The following is a 28,000-nucleotide window of genomic DNA, read 5'->3' as shown; positions in this document are numbered from 1 at the left end:
TCTGCTTTACTGGGTAGAGTAGCAATTAGTGTAGAACATTTTAGGATGTTTGAGCTGAGACAGCTTTACCCCAAAGCAGTGAGGGTTTTGGAGAGTTACCCTGCATTGCCCTGTTACACATGATCTCTGTATTCATAATGTCCGTTTGTATTCAGTAAAAAGGCAACAATTCCAGGAATTCTGAGCCAGAAATAAATGAAGAGTTGAACCAAGGTGAAACAGTGAATCATTTATAAGGACAGGGTTAGAATGTGTAGCTTTTCTTAATTCTTTTCCGAATCTCCCTTGTTTTTGTTGTTGGAATTCATCAGCATGTCCTCACACTTGCAAATTCACAATAATTCTCACTACTCAAGTCAAATGACAAGTTAGGAAGGCATTGGGATTAGAGGTGGAATGTAGTGTGTGATTTAATCACTTTAAAACCCCCAAAGCACGGGGAGAACATGCAAACGCCACACACACACATAGCCATGGCAGGAATCGACCCCGCAACTCTGGAGGTGTGAGGCTAACCACTAAGCCTCTGTGCGCTCCTGAGACACACCACATGACACTTTTTCTTAAAGGAAAGACTTCAGTTGTCAGGTTTAATGTAAAATAATGTAAACACCCCACCCCCCAGGAAAACTGTTGTTTTATTCGTTGTTGTTGTTTTTATAAAGAAAATATCAATTTTATAAAGAAAATAAAAACTAAAAGTGCTAAAGTGTTTCTTTTTGGTTGCCGAGATGAACTTTAGGGTTAGATTTATGTGTAGTAGTGTAGAATTTACTGTATTAATAATTACGTCAGTGGAAGGTCCTTACAAAGATAGCAAGACAAACATGTATGTATGTATGTGTGTGTGTGTGTGTGAGAGAGAGAGAGAGAGAGAGAGAGAGAGAGAGAGCGAGCGAGCATGTGCAGCTTTCTAAGCTCTGTCCATGTACTGGTCCATGCACATAGAGTTTGCTGTCTGATTATACACTATTATATGAAGGATTCTGAAGTCCTGTTGTACTCTGCGCGTGCTCACTCTTACACCTGCTTTACACACCTTGCCTCCAGTAAACTTCCTGCTACAGGCAGAGAGGGATCTCTATTCCCCTTTTGCTTTATAGGGAACAACCCGTGATGCTCATCTCTCACTAAGCTACACAGTGACATTTTCTCCTCGCTGAACTTTTTTGTGCGGGGTTCCCCATCAGCATGGCGGGTAGCGGACACACCGACGAGCCTTGGAACTACAGCAGCGCGGAGCTGCTCGCGCGCACCACTTCGGTAAGACCGTGCTCATACTTGAATAACTTCTGCCTTAAAGTGAACTTGTCTTCGTGTGATTTCTTGAGTGTGGGGGTGAATAAACGTGCTATGTAACGGAATACCCAGCACTTTTAAAATAATAATAATAATAATAATAATAATAATAATAATAATAATAAATAAATCGGAAGAGTGTAAGATCTCAGAGCGCGCGCGTGAATGAACGAGCGCGGAGTTTGGGGAAATGCCTGCGGTCCGTCACGCGCTGTAATTCAAACTCATTCATGCTGATGAGGTGATGTTTAACAGGAGCACGTGTGTGGGTTCTACATAGTTTGCATAATAGATTTAATTTGATTTGATTGATGGTTGCACTTTTTAGTACCCTGTGCATTTCTGTTTAACTTTATGCGATTAAATCAGTGGTCCCCAACCCTGTTCCTGGAGATCTACCTCCCTGAAGACCTTAATCGTGCCCACCTAACCATCTAATCATTGCGTTAAGAAGTTCTTCTTAGATCAACTAAAACTAGAAGGTGTGTTAGATTTTGGTTGGAGATGAAAACTACAGGAAGGTAGATCTCAAAGAAGAGGGTTGGTGAACACTGGAATGAATTGTTCGTGTGTTAAATGTTGAGCAAATACAGTAGGGGGAAAACACTGCAATTACGCATAGATGTAGTGTCACATGGAGGTGATTTAACACGTGTCCCTTTGCTCCATCAAACCAATAAAAGAGCAGCTGGAAAAACAGTACTCTGTATGTGATGAAATGTGCATTCATTTTTCCCATAACAGCTGTTCTGCCTATAACTCTCTCTCTCTCTATACATTACCTACAGTACTGTACAAAAGTTTTAAGCACATGCAAAGAAATGCTGTAGAGCAAAGATGCCTTCAAAAATAATGAAATGAAATATTTATACATTTTTTAAAAAAAATACTGTGAAGAGTAGTAAACAGTAGTAAATGAAACAAAGTCAGTATTTGGTGTGACATAGAAATAAAAATAGTAGTCGCCAGAACAATTAATGCAGTTTTATAAGGAAATGAGATGTAAGTTTTATTGAGCGTCTTGCAGAACCAGACACGGTTCTTCTGGAGATTTTGACTGTCGCACTTGCTGCTTATATTTGCACAGTGAAACTAAAGGTTTTGCACAGTACTGTATATAACGTCTATGTGTACTAAAAATTCGCAATATTGTATTGTTCTACTGATTAATTACCTATAGATTGATCCATACCACTTTAGATCGTTCTAGGACATTGAGAGGAGTCACACATACAAACACAAACACAGCTCAAATCATAAGCGCAGTATAAGGATGTAATGTTATGCTGTATCAGAAGTTTATGCAGAATTTTGAAATAAATGTTAGAAACATTAGTTAAGCCACGTTGGAGAGATGACTTGCGCACAACATATGCAGCACGCCGCATCTGGATTAAGGAAGAGAATCTTTCTTAGTTTAATTATCTAAAAGAAAAACATTAAACTCTATTTGATGGTAAACTGCAGCATATAAACAGGACAGAGTCTTGTAATCTCATGTGCCCCGGTGCCGAGCCGACATTATGGATGATTTTCACTGTGGAGTTCTCTGTGGAGACACAGTATAATGATAAGAAACCGGTCGATATGAATCAATGCACTTTAGACCAGAGCTCTATAGATTCTGCCCCTAATGTTTTCTCACTCTCATCAGGTGGTGAGGAGGAAAGTCAGGGAAGTCTTGATGAAAACGTGTTGAATATGTACCCCGGCAGCTGTGTTGCAAGCCATTTTCAGGGAAAAGTCACTAATGCATGTTGAAAAAGTGGCTAAGTCACCCGACGACGTCATATACGTTTGCATATTCCATCAGATTTGGGCCAAGATGTGTCATGTGACGTCATCACAATGCGCATTCAGCCTAAGCCCTCTTCGATTCACGTTCGTCAAACATGATCACAGCTAAAAGGTCTCATTTACCAACACACATCACTGTGAAAGACAAAACAGTGCATTGCAAATTTAGAAAAAAAGCCACAGCAAAATCAAGCATTTTTGCCAGCAACAATCACGAAACACTCTGCGAAATCCTGTATGGACTACATAATATAGAAGAATTTAGGGGTTTTATCAGAATATAGAATAGATGAATAGAATTGACATATGTACAAAACAGACTCATACTAGCTATTTGTTTATTTATAAAATACTATAACTTCATATCAAGAATGCAGATGAGTAAGGAATAAGACTGTACTGTTACATGAAAATAATGCATGCCGGGATAATAATAATAATAAATATAGCTGCAAACAGCAATGGCAGATTCCTCCTCAAGATTGCAAACCCACAAATACAACATTTCAACGCATTTGGATCAATGGCAGATTTTAAGTTCATTTTTGTAGTTTTCCACAAATTATCATTGTAGAGAAAAATCAGGAGTCTTTGAGAATTTTGGAGAATTACTTTGTGCTGCTACAATGCTATTTTAACATTATTTTTAATTTATTCCTGCTGATATACCATTAATTTGATTTGATCTGTGCTGCTATAACATTAATCTGAATAATTTCCTGCTGCTATAATATTAATTAGATTTACTCTGTGCTGCTATAACATTATTTTGAATGACTTTATGCTGCTATAACCCTACCTTGCAACACTGAGAATGCATAATACAAATGCACTTTTTTTTCCTGAGCAGTGCTACAACCCTGTTTATATTTACTCAACTCTGCATTTAGCAGACTACTATACTTACACAAAAGACTAAACATTCAGGGGAGACAGCACATCAAAAGTCCCCCCTCCCCTCCACCACACACACACACACACACACACACACACACACACACACACACACACAGAGCAACTTTGCAACTGTCACTGTGACAGTTAAAGCGTTTACAACCGCGACTCTTTCCATAAATATCAAATAAACATCATTACATCAACGATTATAGGTTTTACTTTGTTACAACGCATTTTTAAAAAATCTGTTTATTATTAGTCTTACATTATGTGGAGCATCTGCCATACAAGTCCTTCTGTATGAGCTGTTACTATAGAAACAATATCATATTTGAACAAGCACATTAATATTAACCTATTGTTCATGTTCCAGACAGAACTTCATTCTGAGCTGTGTTGCTATACAAAAAAAATGCACAACTTCTGACCAATCAGATTCGAGCATATAAATAGATGTCGTAGTGACCAATCAGGAAATATACACAATGGAAACTTTTGGAATACTTCGCTTTTATTACTATTTATTATTTTACTTTATTATGTATTATTTTATTTTTATGATTATGTAAATCACTGTTCATTAGTGATTGGTCATTGGGAAGAGAGGTTTGTGCAAGCACTGATCAGTCAGATGTATCACTCTAGTAGTGAGAGACCAATCAGTAATTGGTCACTGGAACAATAGTCATCAGTGAAAGATTTTGGGAACAGTTGTGATTAGTGTTTGGACATTGAGAACAGATGTTCATGCAAGTGCAACTCAGTTAGATTTTACACACTGGTAGCAACAAAATTGCTAAGTTGTCAAAACTGGACAGCAGGTTGCTACAGGAAGTGATGTCTATGCCTCACAATAGGGTACACCAAGGTCAGACGCCAGCTGTATTTTACTTTTAATTATTTAATTAATTATTAATTATTTTTAAATGAAAATGCATTTGTTAAACAGATTCCTCTGAATCCTGCCCAACTATGTCTTCTAGGATTAATATGTTGTGACTATAGGCACATTTGTAAGCATGTTTAACTGTAAGGACACAAACACAACCCAAATGATTTTGACTTCTGCACTGCTTCACATTTACATTTACACATCATCTGTTCGTGCAAACTCAAGGGACAGTTCAGATTATTTGGGCATGTCTTTGTGGTCAGTAAAGCACACCAGTCTGAGCAGGTGTCCGTCTTCAGCCTAGGCATGATTCATCATCATCAAGGTGTGTGCTTTTCATTAGTGTTAGGAGTGTTTGAAATCAGCACATATATCCCACACTTCAATGGACGTCTGACCTGTACCTCATTGAAAGTGCTGCATTAATTCATCTAAGGTCACTGATTAGGTGGACAATCACAGTGCTAAAACACCTCATTGGCAAGATCTTTGGAAGACTTTGGAAGATGTGCTCTAGCTAGTTAAAGGAGAAGGGAGGGACAACAAGAGTGCGCGTTTATGAATACTCCTAGCTAGAACAGCTTAACTAAACAGTAAAAGGCTGAATGTAACACAGTCATGTGGGTACCATGAGACATCAGCACCCCTCCAGTCCACCTTTCAAAGATCCGGGTGCTTCCATAAGACTGGTATAATGACAGCCTCAACATCTCATTTTATCTCAATTCTCCACCAACTTCTCTAGAGTCTAAATACCAAAGTCCTGACTAAACATGGAAATTTTACCCTTTAAACTTTCTGTCTGCTTGTGTAGTGTTGGTAAAATACTGCTAATATGGTAAATCCTTTTTGTTTGTTTGTTTTGTTTTGTTTTGGGTCATTCTACAATTGTGGTGGTAAATACTGTCCTCCAGCTTCCAACTGTGCATGAGCAACACAGAAAAAATGTAATGACACTTAAAGATATTTTGACGGTACACATGTCACAGTATTAACATTTGCTGAAACATTAAAGTATTTAATTGGGAACAAGATTAAAATAATAATAATAATAATAATAATAATAATAATAATAATAAATGAAAAGAATGTGAATTGAAAAAGTGTATTGTTTATTGATACTTAAATTATTATAATATTGCAAACCATATCACCACATGCTTCTTTTTAAGGTGGCTTTATGCTTACTGTTTCTCCGGTTGTTACTACAATTTTCCCAAAACCTCATTTGACTGTACAATGGTGTAAGCTATTGCTAAAATATTTTATTAAAATTGTATGCAATATAATATAATATACGGGGCCACAGTGGCTTATTGGTTAGTGGCTTAGCGGTTGGGGGTTCGAATCCCATCTCCGCTCTGTGTGCGTGGAGTTTGCATGTTCTCCCCGTGCTACGGGGGTGTCCTCCGGGTACTCTGGTTTCCTCCACCAGTCCAAAGGCATAGGTGGTTGGATGATTGGCATTTCCAAATTGTCCGTAGTCTGTGAATGTGTGTGTGATTGTGCCCTGTGATGGGTTGGCACCCTGTCAAGCGTGTTATCCACCTTGTGTTGGAAAAGCGGTATGGAAAATTGATGGATGATATAATATAATATAATATAATATAATATAATATAATATAATAATATAACAGAAGTATGAAATCATTTAATGTTCTTTAATTTTGTGTCAGTTTTGTTTGAAATCTCGCCTTTTAAAAAATATGACTGTCTTTTTGAGCTTCTTCAAGTGTGCAAAGTTCAAGGCAATAATAATATCAAGAAGACAGTCAAACTTAAAAGCTTAAATTGAATGATTAAATTAAGTTAAACATTTGAGATGTCAAATGATTGGTTTATTATATTGCCAGTGCGGATACCATTGAGAGGCTATCAGTGGTGTTACTGGTAGACAGCATTATCACATCATAATTGGTATAAAACCATTGTTCCAGAAATCTGTGAGTAGCCTATATGTTTATGTCATGATGGACAGATATATTGATTGGGCTGCAGTAGGGGCCTTTTTTATAGATGGCTTTCTGTCCATGTAGTTATTAATAATACCAGTTAAATGCCATTCACATTCTAGCTTTTGAACTGAGCCTAAGGCACTGGTTTGAATAGTTTCTCTTCTGTTCTCGAGCACTTATATTAGTGCTTGTGTACAGTCAAAGCCTGGAGGTAGACTCAGTTAAAGTCAGTTATTCTTTGATGCTTACTTACATTTATGTGAAACATCAATACTCCAATAAAAAGAAAAGTAACCTACAGTAATGCGTTTTGATGTCAGGGCAAATTTAGCTGTCCTGGTTTCAGATCAGATATCCAGGCAGAAAAAAAGGAAAATCTAATTTAATATTAATTTGTTTGTTGGAACAGACACAGTCTCAACTGGATGGAATCAATGTGGTATTGTAGTCAGCTTCCAGGCCCACACTGATGATGTTAAAGACTGGCCTGACTTCAGTGTAGCCCAATGAGTGATTATAAGATTGACAGTTCATATTCTATGATGGCTCAATAATTTCATTGTTAGCCCTTTGTGTAAGGCCCTTAAACCTCAACTCAGAATTTTGCTCTCTTTGGCTAACATTCTTTTACAAATGAGAATGTAAAATCGAAATATTTTTATACAGGGTCACCTTCCACAGTCACAGAGCTCCACCCTTTATTTGATGTGAGCGCAGCAGCTCTCCTGGTGTGCTCAAAGATCTTTGGTTGTTTTATAGTATTGCAGGATAATAAAAAGATATCAAACAAAAGGGCTTCCTAACTGATTTTTTACTTCAATTTGGATCTGCAAAGTCAGATTTGCATGCTAATTATAGTATAGATATTTCTTAATCTCTGAACAGCAGGAATTACTGACTGAACACTAAGTGATTTGGAAAGACAAAGCAAGACAGAAGGAAAAAAGATTTGTGTTCCTAAGCCTGTTATATGGACACTCAGTGTCTGACTTCAATCTGGCAGAGAAAAAAAACAGCAGAACTGGGCAGGTCTGTCCCTCAAAAAGGAAAATAAATGAACAAACACATGATCGTACAAATAACCTGAATAATAACTGAATTTGTATTAGTGAAAATTGAAATTTGTATGTATCAAAGCAAAAGTAAAAGGGATAATAAATGTAGCTACTTCCTACTTGCCAGCTGCATCAAATGCTATTATTTGGACAACTTCGTACTACCTACTACATACATCAAAATCAACACACAAATGGTTTACTGACCACAAAATCAAGGTCCTGCCATGGTCATGACAGCCCCTTGACATGAAACCCATGTACCCAGGAGAGATTCTATATGGAGGAATGGTCTCGGATCCCTTGCCATGTATTCTCAACCTCATCAGGCATTATAGGAGAAAACTCAGAGCTGTTATCTTGGCAAAGGGAGGTAGCACAAAGTATTGACTAAAAGGGTGCCAATAATTGTTGCACACATATATGTAACAAAGATATTTATATTTTGGATAAAATTGTGTTTTGTTTGCAATTGTTTGATATCTATGAAGGCAGAGAATTTCTGTGAATTTTTTTTAACAAAAGATCAAAAGGTTGAACAATAAAGACCATTTTTCATAGCCTTCTTTGCTCATATTTACCAAGGGTGCCAATATTACTGGAGGGCATTGTAGAGAAAATCACTCAAAAAAAATTAGGAAAATTAAAAACAGTCGAGATGGAATTATCCTATTAATAATAGGATAATTCTTATTGATATTGGTTCTTATGGTTCATGTTGGTTCTAGTATGGCAAAGTAAAATCTGTTCTTTAAACCTTATCATTAGAAGTGGGCCAGTTAAATTATTGAATGATCTGGCCAAATTTCTTGGACTTGATCAGATTAGTTATACCCACAAGATTTAGACAGACAGTTATTATTTACCTCCATAAGACATCTTTCTGTAAGTAACCATCTGACATCTCTTACAGCAAGTACTGAAGCTGATCAGGCATTTCTCACAGTCACAATCTTACTACAGCACCCTTCACACCATAAGACTGGCAATTTGGTGACTTGAGCATTTAAAGTAGGTGCAACTTTCACCTACTTTGTAGACAAAGTCACAGTTAAACCTTCAGATGTTGGCAAAATGTTCCTAATTCGAAATCCAATCCTTTGTATTCGAGTGCACATTAAACAGTATGAGAGAGGCAATATAAATTCAAATGGAGGATTTTTTTAAAAACACATCCTGTATGTTATCACACCCATATGTTGGACTAAAGCCCAAACATTTTTCCTTGGTTATAATTGTTAGAGAAATAATATTAGTATTGTTTTATTATTATAATAGATAAGTCAGTTTATGTGTGAGTGCAGAATGGATAAACAGCTAGAGAAAGCAGGTAATCTGAGAAACTGATCGTGCTGCTTTTGAGCTGTGGTTATGTAGAGGAGCAACTTGGAGTCTACCTACAGAGATGGGCTTTTTACTAATAGTTGCCTCAAAGTCTTAAAAGCATTTGACCAGTCTGTGCATAAAGTCTGTCTCTTCAACACAAGTACTGTGTGCATGTTCCAGTAAAAAAAAAAATACAAATAAGCAAATCAGTTAATTAATAATTATAAACTAATAATAAAAATAAAACTAATAATATTTATTTTCTTTTACTTGCACCAGTTTTAGACTTATTACATGACACATTGTATGAGATGATCCCAGTAAAATGTTGGCCAAATCCTATAAAAGAATTTGTGATAACATTTTCTCCATGTCAGATTATACGATGAAGATCCTCTAAGGACCTGCGACTAAAGAAAACTTGTTCAGCTTATGTCATCAATCAGCGCGCATGTAAAACAAAGCAGCACGGATTTGTAACTGTTCAAATGGGAAGCATGAAATAGTTTGTATTGATGGTAAATAAAGTTGACGAAGCAACATCTGTCCATGCCGCATACCTTTTTGCACTGTCATGACTGAACTGTAATGAGACGTGTTTTGTTTACTGACTGCCTTTGCCATTACTGTATTTGTAGTTGTCCATGAATTTTTTGTAATCCTATGCCATCTTCCTATTGGTCGATTTTAGACAAGCATCGTAGCAGCGGTCACACATTGAGAGTTTAATTTTAAAAAATTTGACACTGCCAGAACTTTTGTCGCAGCTGCATTACATCAGTCACCATTGATTGGGTCCCATTATGCCAATTTTAATTCGCAACCAAAGAATTCTTTTATGTATGATTTTTGCCATACAAAAGCAAAATCAAGCCAAAAGTATGCAGAGTTTTCACATTCTTACAGGCTTTATTTATTTACTTACAATAGCATCTTCCCAAAGCTGCCTCTAAAAAGGTCAATGAATCAAATGTTCTAACTCTGCCTTTATGTCTAGGTTCAGTACCCTTGTAAGAAATTTAACCAAAATCAGGACATGTAGTGAAGTTTGGTACAAATAACTTGGCAATGGAAATGGCAACAAAATGTGTCATTGCGCTGTCTAGTGTAAAAGCATTATTAGACTTCCCATTTGAAAGCAATAGAACCCCTCATAGAATTTGTAATGGTTTTAATGGTTATAATGGAAATTGTATTCATTTTAATGGAAACTGTAATGGTTCCTTTGGGCCTTTACTGGTCATTTGTTACCTTCTACTGGTGGCATTTTATGTCTAGTGGATACCGTTAAGGACCAATAATGGTAATGGTTTAATGGGTAGTTGATAGTTTGTAATGGTATTTGTAGTGGAAACCATTAGAATTTCTGTGATGGTTTCTATTGTTTTTTTTTTCAGCATGGTTATCTAGTGCTTCCCTTGACCTGTTATTTGCTTGTCTCACTTCACAGGTGTCTATGATTCAAACTCCTCGCTATCCTTTTCCCACTGTGGATGTTCCAGACCATGCTCACTATACTATCGGCACATTTATCTTAATCATTGGCATCACTGGCATGGTGGGCAACTTTCTGGTCATGTACGCCTTCTGCAAGTAAGGGACTCCACCCTTTTCTTACCGATGTACGTCTACTGTAAATAATAATGTATACAAAGCCGAGCTTATGGAATAAACAGTCTCCTGAACTGATGCGCAACACAGTACTAGTGGAAAGACAGAAGTGTGAGATCACTGCAGTAGTAGAGCGTGAGGTGGGGTTGGTGTTCCTTCATCTGATCATGATGAAGGTTAGCAGGCTGCTGACATAACATTTACACTTGTAGCAAGCAACCATGTACTGTAAATACCAAGAGGAAGAGAATGTCTTTGCAGTCTAAAGTCTTCTAATCACACGGGTCAAAGTTTTGGACAACATAGCTTAAATTTCTACATAAAAAAAAAGTAGCGACAATCCTTGCCAGTATCCTGTCACTGGTGTACAATGGGTTTCTGAGGCTTATACTAATTGTTCAGTCACATTAATGTACTAATAGTAGACATTTTAAAACCAGTAACTGAGACACTCTCGCCCCTGGCCACATTCCCAAAATTCTAATCAACATCTACCAATGCAAAAACCAAAATTATATGTAACTAAACCATAGAGATTGCAATTTTAACTTTCTGTCTGTCTCTCTCTCATCTGCATGTGCGTTTGTAGGAGTCGAAGCCTAAGAACACCAGCCAACATGTTCATTATTAATCTGGCCATAACTGATTTCCTGATGTGTGTAACTCAAACACCCACCTTCTTCATTACCAGCATGCACAGGAGATGGATCTTTGGAGAGAAAGGTAATCCAGCAGTCAGCAATGGGTCCGGTTTGTTTAATCCCTTCATCTTATTTAATCGCTCAGTTCCAGGCCATCAAAAATGGGGATAAAGTGTGTAAAATCACATCAGGTTTAGAGGCTGTCCTTGAACATCAAGTACTTTGTGTACGATTCATTCATTCGTTATATACAGAGGATATTTGCTATACCTAGTATTGCCTTCTTTCTTTTTTTAAACAACGACTGCAGTAAGCATGCAGTGTTGAGAATTTAAGGAAATAAAAGTATTAAAACAATGTTGAGGAAGCCACTAACACAGATGAATTTATGTGTTTGATAAAGATTAAGGCTTGAATTGCTTTGATTAGGCCTTTGAATTTAATAGCATGTCATATAAAAAATTGCTGCCATATTTATATCAAAAAAATATCCTAATCATGAGGATATGCGCACAGTATCAAGAGCATGTTGGCTAACTATTATCATGTTATAGCAATTTCAACAAGATTTCTTTATAGGAATAGGTAACACATATAAAGTATAGATGCACTATACAGCCAAAAATATGTGAACACCTGAGCATCACACGCATATGTGCCTGTTGAACATCCCATTCCAAAACCATGGTTATTAATATGGAGTTGGGCCCCCTTTTTCTGCTAAAACCGCCTCCACTCTTCTGGGAAGGATTTCCACTACACATTTGGAGCGTGATTGTGGGAATTTTTCCATTGAGCCACAAGAGCATTAGAAAGGTTGGGGCACTGATGTTGGGTGAGAAGGCCTGGGGTGCAATCGATGTTCCAATTCATCCCAGTGTTCAGTGGGGTTGAGGTCAGGGCTCTGTTCAGGCCACTCAATGGAGACATTGGAGCTCGCATTGTGCACAGGGGCATTGTCATACAGGAACAGCTTTGGGTCCCTTAGGTCCAATGAAGGAAAATCTTAAAGCTACAGCATACAAAGACATTCTATTCAATTGTGTGTTTACAATTTTGGGAAAAGGCCGCAAATGGGTGTGATAGTCAGGTGTCCTTTTTTTGGCCATATAGACTAGTTTAGTGTATTAATTGTTGCTTAGTAATCCTGCAGCATTAATAAAGGACTGTACATCATATAGATTCATACTGCAGAATACTGCCCTCCTCCACACTGCTCCTCAGACAGAGAGTTGCAAAATCTATCATAATACACTACTTTCAGTAGTTGTTTGTTAGGGTTGGACTATTGAAACCCTTCAAAAAGGCACAAAATGCAACACCTGAAGTTCACCAAGTTCCACTGGAGTTACAACTGGAATCACTTTTTGTGAGACCAAAATTAAATGTGCAAAACATTGGCATGTTTGGTGAAAAAAGTGGAGTGCATAATAGTAAAACCCTCTGATACTCAGTGTAAAATATAGTGGTGGATTACTCATGTCTTCTTCTGCCTCTGCCAAGAGGTTAGGTCTTAGCCATAGACGAATCTGTAATAATTTAGCATAATATTTAATTTAGCACGAAAAATGACACTACTTTATGTACAAAAAAATGGTGTTCTCAGAAAATGTAGCAATGTTCCGAAATTTCTGACAAGCAGGGTACATCAGTCTTTACTTGGATAGACTCGGAAGCCTTTGATCGCTAATGAAAGTTTGTTTTTAAACCTTTTTCTTTTTGAAGCAGAGCAGTTACTGGATGACTGAATAAGTCGAAGCACATTGAGCTTGTTTCCTGGTCAATTGAAAAAAAGATTAAATCTCTCCCTCGCATTATGTCTCGTCCTCAGTTTCCCAGCCTTTCCCTTTTATTTGTTCTTCATAATTTGGAAATAATATTTAAGTTGTGTATTTACTTGTATTTGTGTATTTATTATTGTGTATTCATTTATTGCAGTCTACATTGATTATATGTGGTGTGAATGGCTGGTGTGAATGGCTTTCTTTGTATAAGCTACAATAGCATTTTCAGCAAGTGTGTATGCAGCACTGAAGGTGAAAGTGTAATGCTGAAATCCCAGTGGGACAAGTGTGTCCATGGCAATGGTACAATACCAGCTACTACCAATTACACATATATATTTTTTGCTGATTATATAGCTTGCTTCTTATTGAATGAAATTGCTAATGATCCATGCATTAATAGGTGTTGGACAAATATCTCAAATCTGGGTTATATACCTTTCCTTTCTTCCTTCTTTCTTATCCATCTATCCGTCTTACTTTCTTTCTGATATGTTGGCAAATCTCTTGGCTTGATGATGCCTGCTTATTCCTGGAGTGTTTAATTCACTTTCTGAACCTCTAACTGTGTGTTCTTCTTCAGTGTATGTCACTGACTGAGCTCTCAGCTGAGCTCTCATTATGTTGATTGCTTTTTCAGTCATGCGCAGAATCCAGCGAATGCTACTGAGCAGTGCAACACAACTGTACAGCTTTTCTATGACTAATCCAAAGAGAGGGTATAGAAGCTACGTGTGCCACGCAGATCAGGGACGACTCTTTTGTAAATCTTCTGTTCCAAGGGCACATTCACAATAACCTAAATCTTTATTTCATTTTTTTCTTAACTTAGCAGTATATTTCTAATTACGTTCTAACCGTGACCCCTGACCTGGATTGTAGATGTTACAGGACGCTGGCAAATGTAATCATGGCTGTCAGCGTGAAATTGTGTTTATTCATGTTTGTTTTTTTCCCTTTATTTAGCACTGTAACTATAATTACATAAATTATGTGCTTGTTAGTTTGACATTGCTTGCCTGATTGAAGTGACATTTCCATAGTGACAGAAAATAAATGTGATGGAGAGAGTTGAAAGAGCGGATGGAGGTGGTAGAGGTTTGGCATTTGAAGTGTAAATAGTGTTGAAGTGTTAACTATAACTTTCTTTCTTTTCTTTCTCTCTGTAGGCTGTGAGATGTATGCATTTTGTGGTGCTCTCTTTGGGATGTGCTCTATGATCACACTAATGATCATTGCTGTGGATAGATATATTGTTATCACTCGCCCTCTGGCCTCCATCGGCAAGATGTCACATAAGCGTGCATTTTGCATCCTCGCCCTAGGCTGGCTGTATACCTTGTTCTGGAGCCTTCCTCCTTTTTTTGGATGGAGTGAGTGGACACTGTTTCTCTTTCTGTCTTGATCACACCCACACAAAAACACACACACACACACACACAAAATGGCTTTAACTATGTTGTATTGTTTCCTAGGTGCATATGTTCCTGAGGGCTTGATGACCTCCTGCACATGGGACTATATGACGTTTACCCCATCTGTTCGTGCCTACACAATGCTACTCTTCGTCTGTGTGTTCTTCATCCCTCTGTTTGTCATTATGTACTGCTATTTCTGCATCTTCCGTGCTATTCGCAGCACCACCAGGTTGGTTTCGTTATGACTGTTAGCCTACATGAATTATCCAGATAAAGGATGCAATGACTAAAGAACACCTAAACTCAAAAATGTCATTATTAAACTGTTTAAAAGATACCTCTATATATAAATATATATATATATATATATATATATATATATATATATATATATATATATAAACATGTTGGTCAGCTTTGTTAGAATAATGCGAAAGTCAAATTTTCTATTTAAAAACTTTCTCAGGTATTTCTGTAAAAATCTGTGCTATAAAATAAGCTCACAGTGATTTTACAAATCTGCTCAACTATCTAACTTAACTCATGTTAGGGATAAACAAAATAGTATTGATAGTTATGGGACACTTTGAAAGTTTTTACTATTATGAATACCCAATACAGTGCCTTGCATAAGTATTCACCCTTCTTGTGTTTTTCTTGTGTTTTTTTGTTTTGTTTGAGGTGTTATAACCTGGAACCGCAATGTACCTAAGTGGTCGTTATTGAAAAAAAGCCACATTAAGTCCCATTTAGAGTTTACCAAAAGGCATCTTAGACACTCAGAAAACGTGGAAAAACATTCTCTGGTATGATGGCATAAAGTGCTACATTTGGCAGAAACCCAACACTGCTCATCACACTGAGAACACCATCCTAACAGTGACTCATGGTGGTGGTAGCATCATGTTGTGAGGAATGCTTTTTATCAGCAGGGACTGGGAAACTTGAGTGCAAGATGGATAGAGCCAAATACATGGCAAAAATAGAAAATTTTCACTTTCAAATAGGATGACCCTAACCATGCTGTCCATAATGACTCCATTCAAAGCCCAGGTCTTCCTCTAACTTAGAATCTATGGTAAGACTTGGAAAACTGCTCTTCCCCAACAGACACCATCCAGTTTGTCAGAGCTTTAGCAATTTGCCAAGAAGAATGGGCAAACATATCAGGATCCGGATGTACAAAGCTGGTAGAGTCATATCCCAGAAGACTTGTAGCTGTAATTGCAGCTAAGGGTTGTTCCATGAATTATTGACTCCAGGAAATGAACCAACAAAAGTCTGCTATAATTAACCTTTGTGACATAATAAGAAAATATATATATTTCGCACCTTCAAATATTAGCTGTATGTTGCACATAAGTTGGTAAAATTCCAAATAAGTCCATTTCAATTCCAGGTTTAACACTACAGTATATGGAGTTTAAGCTCACTTAATAATAACCCTTAGTGAATAAATATGAAAGGCACTGAATTAAACCATTTATTATCCTATGGCTTTAGGAAAGTGATATTTGCTTTAGTTCTTATCACTATGTTCTTATCAGTATTGTTGATACAGTTTGTGAATTGAATTGAATGTCTGTGTTAAAGTGCTGTGGGTAAAATTAGTGAGGAAGGAGGAATCACCAAAGACTCAATCAAAAAGTTCCATCGATTGAAGAGTGAATGGAAGATGGCAAAGGTGGCTCTCATAGTCATTCTGTTGTACGTGATCTCCTGGTCTCCATATTCCTGTGTGGCTCTGACGGCATTTGCAGGGTGAGGAGCAATATTTATGTCATCTACTGTTTTAATTTAAAATTATCAATTGGACCAAACTCTGTACTGTGAATTATTCTGGGGATGGGCACATTCATTCGTCAAATGATAGTTCTGTTAGGTTTCACTAAATGTTCGATTATATAAGTATTTTAAATGATATAGAAATGATCCCAGCAGTGAAAAGTGTTTTTATTCAAACAGCTGAACACTTGTAAAATATGAAACTATAAAGCCTATAGAGTCTTCGGCATAAACTGCTTTTGGGAAGGGTTTCCATGTGCAAAATCCAAATGAGCAGAGATCTTAATGTGAGTTGGGTCCAAACCAAACAGACAAGCAAGTAAAAACAGCTCAGTAACATCACAGACAAGATGCTGGATCGAGACTGAGAGTCTGGTGACTGAGAGTGTGGATAGGTTGACCATGATCACATGATGGAGCATGCTGTCCAGCAGCTGACATGGAGGTTGACTTCATGGATGAAATCATGGATGAAAGTAGAACTTGGAAGTAGAACAGGAAGTGGGCAAAGTGACTCTAAAAATGTGAAAATCATCACAGTTATTACAATACTGCAGCTGTTTTAGTACACACTATGCATTATTACTCTCTGATTATAGCTAGGCTCTCTGGAAATAAACAGGCTAAGAATGTCCCAGATGGTGCATCCCTGAGAAATCCATGTTTTCAATCCCAACAAGGCTTCTAAAGCTTAACATAACACAAATACCATAATCCTTTTCTATAACAAGCTTCTCAGAAGCACACCAAAGTAACACAACGAGCTTGAATTTGAAAGCATTTCTATATAGAAAACCAGGATGTCATTTTCATGCTGTAATATGTCTTTTAACTCCAAGTTAAAATACCAGAACAATGCAACATTAGATTAGGAACAACTGGATGCATCAATATGCTGAGTTTCACAGTGGACCGGGTCCATGTGTAGGTTACAAAGGATTTATTAAATTGTCTGTAATGTTTATATTTTTAATAGTGTCATTAAATTATAACAATTTAAAGTAGCTGATAGCTAAAGAAAGGAGAGATAATATACTGTAATTGTGGAAAAAATCTGCCCCAGTTGTGATAATAGATAATAGCTAGAGCGGAAAATAGGCAAAAGTCTTGAAAGAGTCTTTATTTGTTTGTTTGTTTTGTTTCGTTAATGTATTCATATGGCAAACAGCAAAGTAACAAGTTCGAGCCAAAATCTAATTTAAGTATATAGGCAAGGCTTAAGGGTAATTCTCAAAAAGTCCTGGGCAGGGCTGGGATTTGAACTTACAACCTTCTAGTTAGTAGCAAAGAATCTTAGCTGCTAAGTTACCTTTGCTCATATACAGTGGCTATAAAAGTATACACAGCACTGTTAAAATTGATTAAAATTTAAATGCGGGGTGCACGGTGGCTTAATGGTTAGCATTCGCCTCACACCTCCAGGGTCCAGGGTTTGAGTCCCGCTGGGGTCATGTGTGTGCGGAGTTTGAATGTTCTCCCAGTGCTGCAGGGGCTTCCTCCAGGTACTCCGGTTTCCTCCCCGAGTCCAAAGACATGCATGGTAAGCTGATTGGCATGTCCAAAGTGTCCGTAGTGTATGAAATGGGGGTGTGAGTGTGTATGTGATTGTGCCCTGCGATGGATTGGCACCCTGTCCAGGGTGTACCCCGCCTTGTGCCCGATGCTCCCTGGGATAGGCTCCAGGTTCCCCGTGACCCTGAAAAGGAGTAAGTGGTAGAAAATGGATGGATGTAAAAATGTTTTCCATGTTTAATGTGATATAGCAACCAACAAAATTCAAGTGAAAAACAAAGAAACATTTTAGGAAAACAAATAGAACATTTCTAATGGGGCATGTGACTGTGCTTAGAATGAATCAAATCACATTTAAACTCTTATTTAAAAGTAATTATCATACACCTGTCATCAGTGAAATGATTCTGATTGACTGCAACAAAATGTGTTATGGTCTGATGAGACCAAGGTAGAACTTTTTAGGCATAATTATAAAATATTGGTGCAAAAACACGACAGCTTATCATCCAGAGATCACTATACCTACAGTGAAGCATGGTGGTGGGAGCATCAAGTTATGGAACTGCTTCTCTTCAGCTGGGACTGGGGCTCTAATCAAGATCGAAGGAATTATAGATAGAAAGCTCCATGATGAAGAAAGATTTCACCTTCTTGCATTATAACAACCCAAAGCACAAATCCAAATCAACAAAGCTATGGCTTCAACATTTTTTGAATGGTCCAGTCAGAGCTCAAATCTAAATCCTACTAAAATCCTGTGGAATAATTTGAAGAGGGCTGAGCATAGGAGACCGCCTCGCAATTTCATCGATTTGGAGCATTTTTGCAAGGAAGTATAATAATAATAATAAGCCAATAATAGATGTGCTAAGTTGCTATACTCTTACCCAAAAAGACAGAGTGTGTGTTTTCACCTTTTGCCTCATCTTTTGGTCTGACTCATTTTTGTGATTTTGACTTCTCTGCCTTGCTTTACGATTACCTATTGTGTTTGTTCCTCTGATTTAATTAACTCTGCACTTGGATCCTACCATCTGTCTCCATGTAGCGTGTTTATGCTCTCTCAAAGAATTTAAATGCATTTTAAAAATTCAGTTCTTAGAAAATACAATATTGAAATGTTATAACTTTGCTGTCATGATTAATACTAAATGAATTAAATCTATTAGGCCACTAATGCAGATGTGAATTTATTTTTTTTTTTTAAAAAATCTGCAATACTTATTAACTTCTTAAACTCCCATGACCTTTTGGCAGGTCCAGACTTGCAGTCCTCTCTGTAGTTACTGAATAATTCATAGTAGGTACTGAATATTGTTCTTTAATTTGAATAACTGAATAACAAATTCTGACTTTAAGAGGTTAACACTTCCTCTTGTAAAGGATAACTAGAATTAGTTGTCTAAATCTTTAATGTAATGTTAACCGTAATGTGAATATTATAGTCTCTCATTCAAATCTTTTCATTTTTTCATATATATATATATATATATATATATATACACACACACACACACACATATATATATATATATATATATATATATATATATATATATATATATATATACACACACACACACACATTTATTTATTTATTTATTTATTTGCTGAATGTCACTGGCAAGTAGAATGCACATGTGAATATTTGTGGTTTTACTCATTTTTTTCACCTCTGTTGTGTTGAAGTGTTTATACTACAATGATTTGATCGAATTCTCTCCATGTAGTTACGCTGACTTGCTCACCCCATACATGAACTCTGTTCCTGCTGTGATTGCCAAGGCTTCAGCTATCCACAACCCCATCATTTATGCCATCACGCATCCAAAATACAGGTATTTCACTGCACTGCTTGTTGTCCACATCTTAAGTGATGCTGCTGAGTGAAGCGGGCAAGAACAAAAATCCATAGGATTGATTGTGTTGGTGAGGCGAGTGACTGCTGACTGCAATCTTGTCACACTTGTATTAGGAAGTGCCAAGCCTTGACTCGTTATGATTGTCTTGAGGGTACTGAAAAGTTTAATTGAATAAAATTGAATTAATAGGAGCTAGGGTGCACGGTGGCTTAGTGGTTAGCACATTCTCCTCACACCTCCAGGGTCGGGGGTTTGATTCCCACCGTGGCCCTGTGTGTGTGGAATTTACATGTTCTCATGTCCTCCGAGTACTCCGGTTTCCTCCCCCAGTCCAAAGACATGCATGGTAGGCTGATTGGCATGTCCAAAGTGTCCGTAGTGTATGAATGGGTGTGTATGTGATTGTGCCCTGTGATGGATTGGCACCCTGTCCAGGTGCCCGATGCTCCCTGGAATAGGCTTCAGGTTCCTACTTTTTAGGGTAAATGCATTAATATTTAGAAACTTTTTATTTTGTATTTTTATTGTTTTCATTTTTGAGGCATCTTTGCTTTACATTATATTTTCCATGTGTATACAACTTTTGCACAGTACTATATGAAAAGACAGTTTTTGTCAAATTACAATTTTCAAACAGAAGTTATACTTTTCAAACAAGTCAAAAACTATACTCAGGCGTTAAAGGTTATAGAGAACATCAATGAACAATGAACAAAGTGTTCATTCTGTATCATTAGAATGAAGTATGGGGTTTTACATGAATTAAAAAATGAGCCAATGGTGTGCTTCTCCTCAGTAAAATTTGTTATAATAACAACACAATATATTGTGCACGAGTGCTTTATGTATTGTCTATCTATACTGTATGTTGTGTCTATATGTCATGTCTTTTTACAGCTAAAGTCTGTAGATTTTACAGAAGATATTTAATATCTAAGAAATATTTTGACATCCCACCATTGATTTTTTGTTGTCTCATAAAGTTGCATGTTGGGAAAATATACGAAAAGTAGAAAAAGTCTGAAAATGCTGTCATTCAGAATTATAATCTGTATTACTGTTTTAACCATAAATTATTATTTTTTAACTAAATGAACCTACAAAACAATATTTATGGCATATTTTTAGGAATCTAACATTTAATATAAATTTTGCCGAGTCACTCTTGTGATATGCTTCATCTCAGACTACAATTTTCCCTGATCTCAAAGAAAATATTATTCAAGTTCGTCCAAAATTTGCTCTTGTGTTCTGTGTTTTAAATTTCCTTCCCCTCCACTCGTTTTCCTGTGTTGGGTCAGATCTGCTTTAGCGAGGTATATTCCATGTCTGGGTGTGCTACTGTGTGTTCCTCATGGAGAACGCTTGACTAGCAGCAGTTTTATGTCCACACGGCGCTCCACTGTGACCAGCCAGGTTTCAGAAGCCAGCGTCAGTGTGCGTCAAACCAGCAAGACGCGCCTGTCCTCGATGTCCGACAGCGAGTCTGTATGAACACATCTTTACCCATTCATCACAGTTTTTCTTTCACTGAGTATTTGATTCAGTCAGTGTGAGGTTGAGACCATCACTGCTACTCTATTTCTCTGTATCTATCTCAGGCTTTGACGGACACAGAGGTGGACATGGCAGGTGCTCTTTCCCGTCAGGTGTCGTACGAGGGCCGTAAAGAGCTGTCTGACTATAAGTACTGCAGCTCTCTAAAGGTGAAGGTGAGGGGCCGAGACTCAGGCAGCATCAACAGAAGTCCTGGTGATACAGGTCTAAACCTCACCGGCTATACTTATATCAGCGTGAGTAAGAGTCCACATTATTGTTTGTGCATTTGTGATAGTTCAGATCACCTGGATCTGTGAAATTAGGAGCATAGTTATGCAAGTTATTTCCAGCAGTTCCAGAGAAATTTCCTTTGACCTTGTAGAATTTTATTGTCAGGATGACAGTTAAAACCACATGTTTTCATCAGTCAGAGCTGTGTGACAGATAATAATAATATTCTTGTCATAGTGTGGCTGAATTTCGAGAACCCATGTTTACCTGCAAAGCCTTTCTTGTTCATATTGACTACACAATATCTAAAGCACAATTTTTCTGATATAGCTGTCAATATTTACTTCTCAAATGAAAATTAAATTAAACCACCTATTACCTGTTAATCATGTCAATCATATCTAATTGTAGCTTAGTTTGTAAATCAATAACGACTCATTATCTCAGATGCTTGGATCTCATGCTGCGCTCATGACGAGTGGGAACTCAGGATTTTCCAAATCAGAACCTGCTACTTCCCTCATTAGTGTTCACTCCTTCAAGCATCTGAAGTGGGAAATGGTGGTGCATTAAGGGGTTTCAAGAGAGCAAAAATTGGCCATGCTCTCAGGGAGGGGTGGTATACTCCCCTATCAATCACAGCAACACTAGCCAATCACGGGCATCTGTGAGCTCATGATGTGGAAATAGGCGGATAGCACTTTCCTCCAAGAGTGTTACTCCGCCCCCCGATGTTATATGAGCAGAATTTGATAGGAAGCATGGGATAGCCTTTGCCCTTTCTGGTTGGTAGTTGTCGCATGAGAGGGGAGACCTAACTAGAGGATGGGAATTGGCCATGACTAAATTAGGGAGAAAATGTTGGGGGGGATAATAATAAATCTTGCAAAAAGCAAAATACCATTTAAATAATTAAAGTATCGTTCCTAATGGGAAGTCAAAAACTTCCCACTTCTCACTTGGTCATGAACACAGCATCACTCACTTACAGTACTGCAGTAATACAACCCAAGACATTATTATAACATCAAGTATTGTAGACAACATAATCTTGGTTCTGCTGTTTTTATATTCAAGGTTAACTTAAGGGCTAGAAAATTACAACACCCAGAGGCCCCCATCTAATTCATTGTAACTAGTTCTGTTTAAGTATAAGTATCCTTATTATTTTCTACTCTTAATGGATTGAATACATGAATTGTTCCTCTCCCCTAATTTACCTGAGAAATAAATAACCACTATTTGTTTATTCCCAGGCACATATTTAATTGTATTATATGGGAAAAGAAATAAATGACTTAGTTATTAAAATTAGACCAAAATATTGATTTTGGTCTCTTTCTGCCCCAATAACTTCTGAAGGGAATGTAATCTGGTCAGATCAGTATGTGGCCTGAAAGAGCAGCTTGATTTAGGTCACGTGCTGTGTATCATTAGAACTGAGTGATTATGACAGGGTGTATAGTTCTCTGCGTCTAATCTGTTGATCTTTGAGATAATCCCCAGAAACAGCCTCGTGTTCACAAGACTTGTGTCAGAGAAATGTGACTAATGTGTCCACTAAGTGGCACTCTTCTCAGACATGCCACATTTACTATCACCTGCCAAAAGCCCACTGGCAAACAGGCTGAGCAAAGCAGGAGTAAAGATTATGACAGACGGGTGGGTTGAAATACATGCATAATAACCTATAATTAAATTAATTAATGTAATATGCATTCGTTATACACAGTTATAATTATTTATGAAAAGGCTTTACATTTTATAGCAATGTTTATAATGCATTTATAAACTGTTAACAGACTTATATTGATGTTTGAAACACATTATATGACAATTTAATTTAAATAATAATAATAATAATAATAAGCTCCATACTGAGAACTACCCTGATTTTCATTTCTGAGTATAGATTATTAATACTTTATACATTGCATTTGTGAGTGAAGTGAGATTTCTCACAATTTTATCAAGACCAAAACTAAACTGCAATATTAATTGCAATAACTTCTGTCAGTATAGTTTTTTAGTTTGATAATCCATCTGGTAAAATATATGTATTAGTGAGAAAAATCAAGACAGGTCTCATGGTATTAGTGATGTAATATGCTATGAACCCTACTTATAATGCATCGTCTTAATTTATACCACACAATAAAGACAGCTATAAAGTGTAATGCATTTTTATAAATAATTATAACATTAAGATAAGACTTTCATTGAGATATTGTTTGGAGCAAGCCAGCAGATGCCATCAAAATGTAAGTGTAAGGCAATAGCATTTAAAATATAGAATACAATAAAAACATTAAAATGCTGGTGGACATAACATTATAATTGTCATGATTTCCACTCGTGCTAGCATTGTAGCATGCAGCGCGCTCCGAAGCTCGAAGCACAAGCGTGCGCTTACTGGTTTTACAATGACATTGACTTTGTTTACTTTTGACACGTGTGCATTTGTTATGATTTTTGTCCTGTCTACGCCCCTGTATTGCCATTGGTTGGTTCCCGTATGTGTCATCATTGTATTCAGCTGTTCTGTGTTTTCCCCCTGATTACGTTTAGTATTTAAACCCCTTATGTCTCATTGTTCATGGTATAGTATTGAGTGTTATCACCATGCCAAACTTTTGTTCCATGTGTTTTGTGTCATGGTTTTGATCTTGTTTATTGCCTAGCTTTCTTTGATTCTAGTTTAGCCTCGTTTGTGCCCGTTTGCTGATTGCCTGACCCATTGCCTATTTTTGACTACGATATTGATTCATGATTTGGATTTGTCTGCATTTCTCTAATAAAGCTCTAATCTGCATTTGCATCTGTCCCAACCTCCATTACGTGACAGAATACTTTGCCCCAACATGGGCACTACGGAAACTAAGCAAACCGTCCCAGCTTTGGATTCAATCCAGTTTCCCCAGTGGACTGTCATAGATCTCCCAGATCTATATGATGGGTTTTTTGGCTACCCTGATTATTTTCTTCTTGACTGCCAGTTCTATTTTTCTAGCCTAGCAGACCCCAAGCCCGACGAGAAACAATGGCTCAAGTTCATGTGGTCCTAGCTCTTCGGCCCAGCCCGCCAGTGGGTGCAGCTCCTAGTGGCCAAGAGATCCAGGGAACTTGAGAATGTAACTCAGTTTGTGGGATTATTTGTAATCACATTTGGGAGTCTAGGATCCAAGGATGACCTAGAACATCTTTTTTTGGGAGGCAAGGGGTGTCAGCCTGGCAGATAAACCTGCCCTTCCGATCACCACCTATTATGAGCAGTCAAACAGGGTGACCTCCTCCCCAAAGCTCCAGCCTGAGATCCACAAGGTGGTCTCACCTGCAGTGCTCCAGCCGGAGGTCAACATAGCGACCTCAGCTACAGCCCGTGACCTATAAGATGGCCTCAATCCCAGAGCTCCTGCCTGAGACCCACAAGGTGGTCTCACCCGTAGAGTTCCAGCCGGAGTTCAATGTGCCGCCCTTGTCTCCAGAGCTCCAACCTAAGACCCACATGGTGGTCTCACCTGCAGAGCTCCAGCGGGAGGTTAACATGGCGACCTCATTGCAAGAGCTCCAGCCTGAGACCTACAAGGTAGTCTCATATGCAGAGCTCCAGCCAGAGGTCAATGTGGCAACCTCATCTCCAGAGCTCCAACCTGAGACCCACGAGGTGGTCTCACCCGCAGAGCTCCAGCCAGTGGTCAACGTGGCGACCTTGTCTCCAGCGCTCCAACCTGAGACCCAAGTGGTGGTCTCAGCTGCAGAGCTCCAGCCGGAGGTCAACGTGGCGACCTCATCTCAAGACCTCCCGCCAGAGACTCACGAGGTGGTCTCACCTGCAGAGCTCCAGCCAAAGGGCCAGGACCACTGGGGGAGGGAGTGTTTTTTAGCGCTCGCGGAGTAGGGTTTAGTGGGGGTTAGTGGGCTCTATCACAATTTCCCCTCGCACTACCACTGTAGCACGCAGTGCGCCCCTTAAAGTGCGAGCGTGCGCTTCCGGGTTTTAAGATGACATTGACTTTGTTTACTTTTGACACGTGTGCATTTGTTATGATTTCTGTCCTGTCTCCACCCCTGTATTGTCATTGGTTGGTTCCCATATGTTTCATCACGGTAATCAGCTGCTCTGTGTTTTCCCTCTGATTACGTTTAGTATTTAAACCCCTCGTGTCTCATTGTTCATGGCGAAGTATTGAGTGCTATCACCGTGCCAAACCTTTGTTCCTCGTGTTTCATGTCATGGTTTTGATCTTGTTTATAGCTTAGCTTTCTTTGATTCTAGTTTAGCCTCGTTTGTGCCCGTTTGTTGATCGCCTGACCCATTGCCTATTTTTGACTACGATATTGATTCACGATTCGGATTTGTCTGCTTTTCTCTAATAAAGCTCTTATCTGCATTTGCATCCGTCCCAACCTCCATTACATGACAATAATGCAGTATAACATTATAACATGTTAGGAATGTGTTCATAATTTATAATGGATCTGATCTACACTGAAAGTGTTACCAAGCAATATTTTAGTGGCATGGAAAAAATATATGCTGCATGTAGGTATTAGTAAGTGTAAGTCTGAGTAAGTAGTACTGAAGCAATTTATTCTGGTCTGTGGCTTTATAGACCGTGTTGGACAAGGATGACATCTCCATGACTGAGTCCGTCCAGTCCAATCATCTGCTCTCCAGTGTAAGTGCAAAGCCATTGATTTAGTGACTGCATTGTAATCTGTTCAGTGTATATGTGACTTGCAGTAATGCAGTAAGAAAGCTCGACTTCTTGAATAATATACACACAAGCAGGATTTAATTTCAGGCGAAAAAATGACAGCGTCTCTACTGTTGGTAGATATTAATCTTGTGAAATCTACAGGGACAGCGACTGTGTTTGATCAATAAACCATTCATAAGCCTCAATAGTTTGTCTTGAAGAGATTCAGTACAACATTTTTAATTCCTGGTGCCTGAAACTGCTTTCCCGATCACTGTTAAGAGTTTCAAAGTAAATGTAAGCCTTTATTAGTTCATCCTAATCCAAGCATATTTTATTTGATCACATATCCTTCACTGAGTAAATCAACTCTTGCATGTGTGTAAGGGGTTATACACCAGTATGGCCTCATTTCTAGACGGAAACATATTACTTGAATCTCCCTTACTTGTAACTGCAAAAGAGGGGAGGATCTAGAGGGAACAAACAGTAGAAAGAGATTATGATAAAATGCTCAGTTATGGCTTGGGGCCCACAGGGTTAACTAGTTTAGCTACTACAGTGCTGTTGTATTCTCAATTCTGATTGGTCAGAAGGTGTTGATTAATTTTCTATGACAGTTTCTATGAAGGTTATGGGCACATCACACGTTTATATTAATGCACGTGTTCTAATACTTGATCGTTCATCTTGACTGGTATAGAAAGTGTTCAACCATTTATCAATGCCTTGGCAGCAATTTCTTCTGTGCTTATCGTTTATGCAATGTACATTTCCCCCCGCAGTTTTATTTCGATATCATCAGTCAGTCTTGAAATTAAATTTAAAACTAGGTCAGAAAAGTTGTCTAAGGTAAACATATAATGACACAATTTTTCCTCTGTCTCTTAGCCGTGTGAGATCTCAGATCAGGCTGAGCACAAGAAGCTGACAGCTCCTATTCCCTCCATTGTTGTAACCTCTGAGTCCCATCCTGCCCTCTTCTCTGATGGGACCAATAGCCACCCTTCTAAATGCCTCCCCAGCATTTCTCCGGTGGCCTCTGTCAGCATGGAGCCTCTTCTGATGGATCAAGTGAACACGTCACAGGCCTGCAATAATACTACTAACATCACCATTCCTCAGCATAAAATCTGAAAAACAACTGCCCTGTCCATGAAAATAACCAGTATGCATTTTCATTTTAAAATGTTATAACATCTGTCATCTTGCTGTGCAGGTTTTGAAACGGTGCATTCACCCTGTTTCATTCTGTGTGTATGTACATGTGTGATCTCCAGAGATAAGAGAGTGTCGAGGTACAGCTCAAGGTTTCTGCAGTGCAGAGAGTCTTCCCTTAGCAGGTTTCAGGAAGACAGAACTGCCTGCAGAAATTTAACTACAACGTCTGGGCAAAGCTTTCTGCTATCTGCTGCTGACAAGGGAAGCAGCACACCACGTCTAGCCAATTCGGAACAAATACTATGCTTTTACAGAAATACAATGGACAAAATCACTTGTACGGCAGGGCAATAAATCCTCAAATAAAATCCTCAAATTCCAACCTGGGACAATGAATCACATGGAGCCTGATTTTCAGCAAAATGCTGTTTGTTCCCAATATAAGTTTTATTTCATCATCAACTGCTGTTCACTGTTACGCAGGAGAATAAAGTTTCAGTGAACTACTGTTTGTTCACAGTATACGTTTTAT

General features: G+C 38.0%; 1 protein-coding gene across 1 annotated transcript; it reads left to right on the top strand.

Moving 5' to 3' along the window:
• opn4b (opsin 4b) lies at nucleotides 1-27,999 on the top strand. Its single transcript, XM_053640567.1, has 11 exons — nucleotides 1-1,263; nucleotides 10,672-10,814; nucleotides 11,422-11,555; nucleotides 14,427-14,630; nucleotides 14,733-14,904; nucleotides 16,269-16,436; nucleotides 19,706-19,813; nucleotides 21,139-21,325; nucleotides 21,439-21,630; nucleotides 26,221-26,286; nucleotides 27,199-27,999. Exons 1-11 carry the CDS (start codon nucleotides 1,192-1,194, stop codon nucleotides 27,442-27,444), a joined length of 1,692 nt encoding a protein of 563 aa, XP_053496542.1. The 5' UTR covers nucleotides 1-1,191; the 3' UTR covers nucleotides 27,445-27,999.
• Nucleotide 28,000: the final 1 nt, after the last annotated feature.

The sequence above is a fragment of the Ictalurus furcatus genome, chromosome 13, assembly GCF_023375685.1.
Source record: "Ictalurus furcatus strain D&B chromosome 13, Billie_1.0, whole genome shotgun sequence".
Classification (NCBI taxonomy): Eukaryota; Metazoa; Chordata; class Actinopteri; order Siluriformes; family Ictaluridae; genus Ictalurus; species Ictalurus furcatus.
Note: the sequence above shows the minus strand (reverse complement) of the source record. Positions and strands in the feature narration are given on the sequence as shown.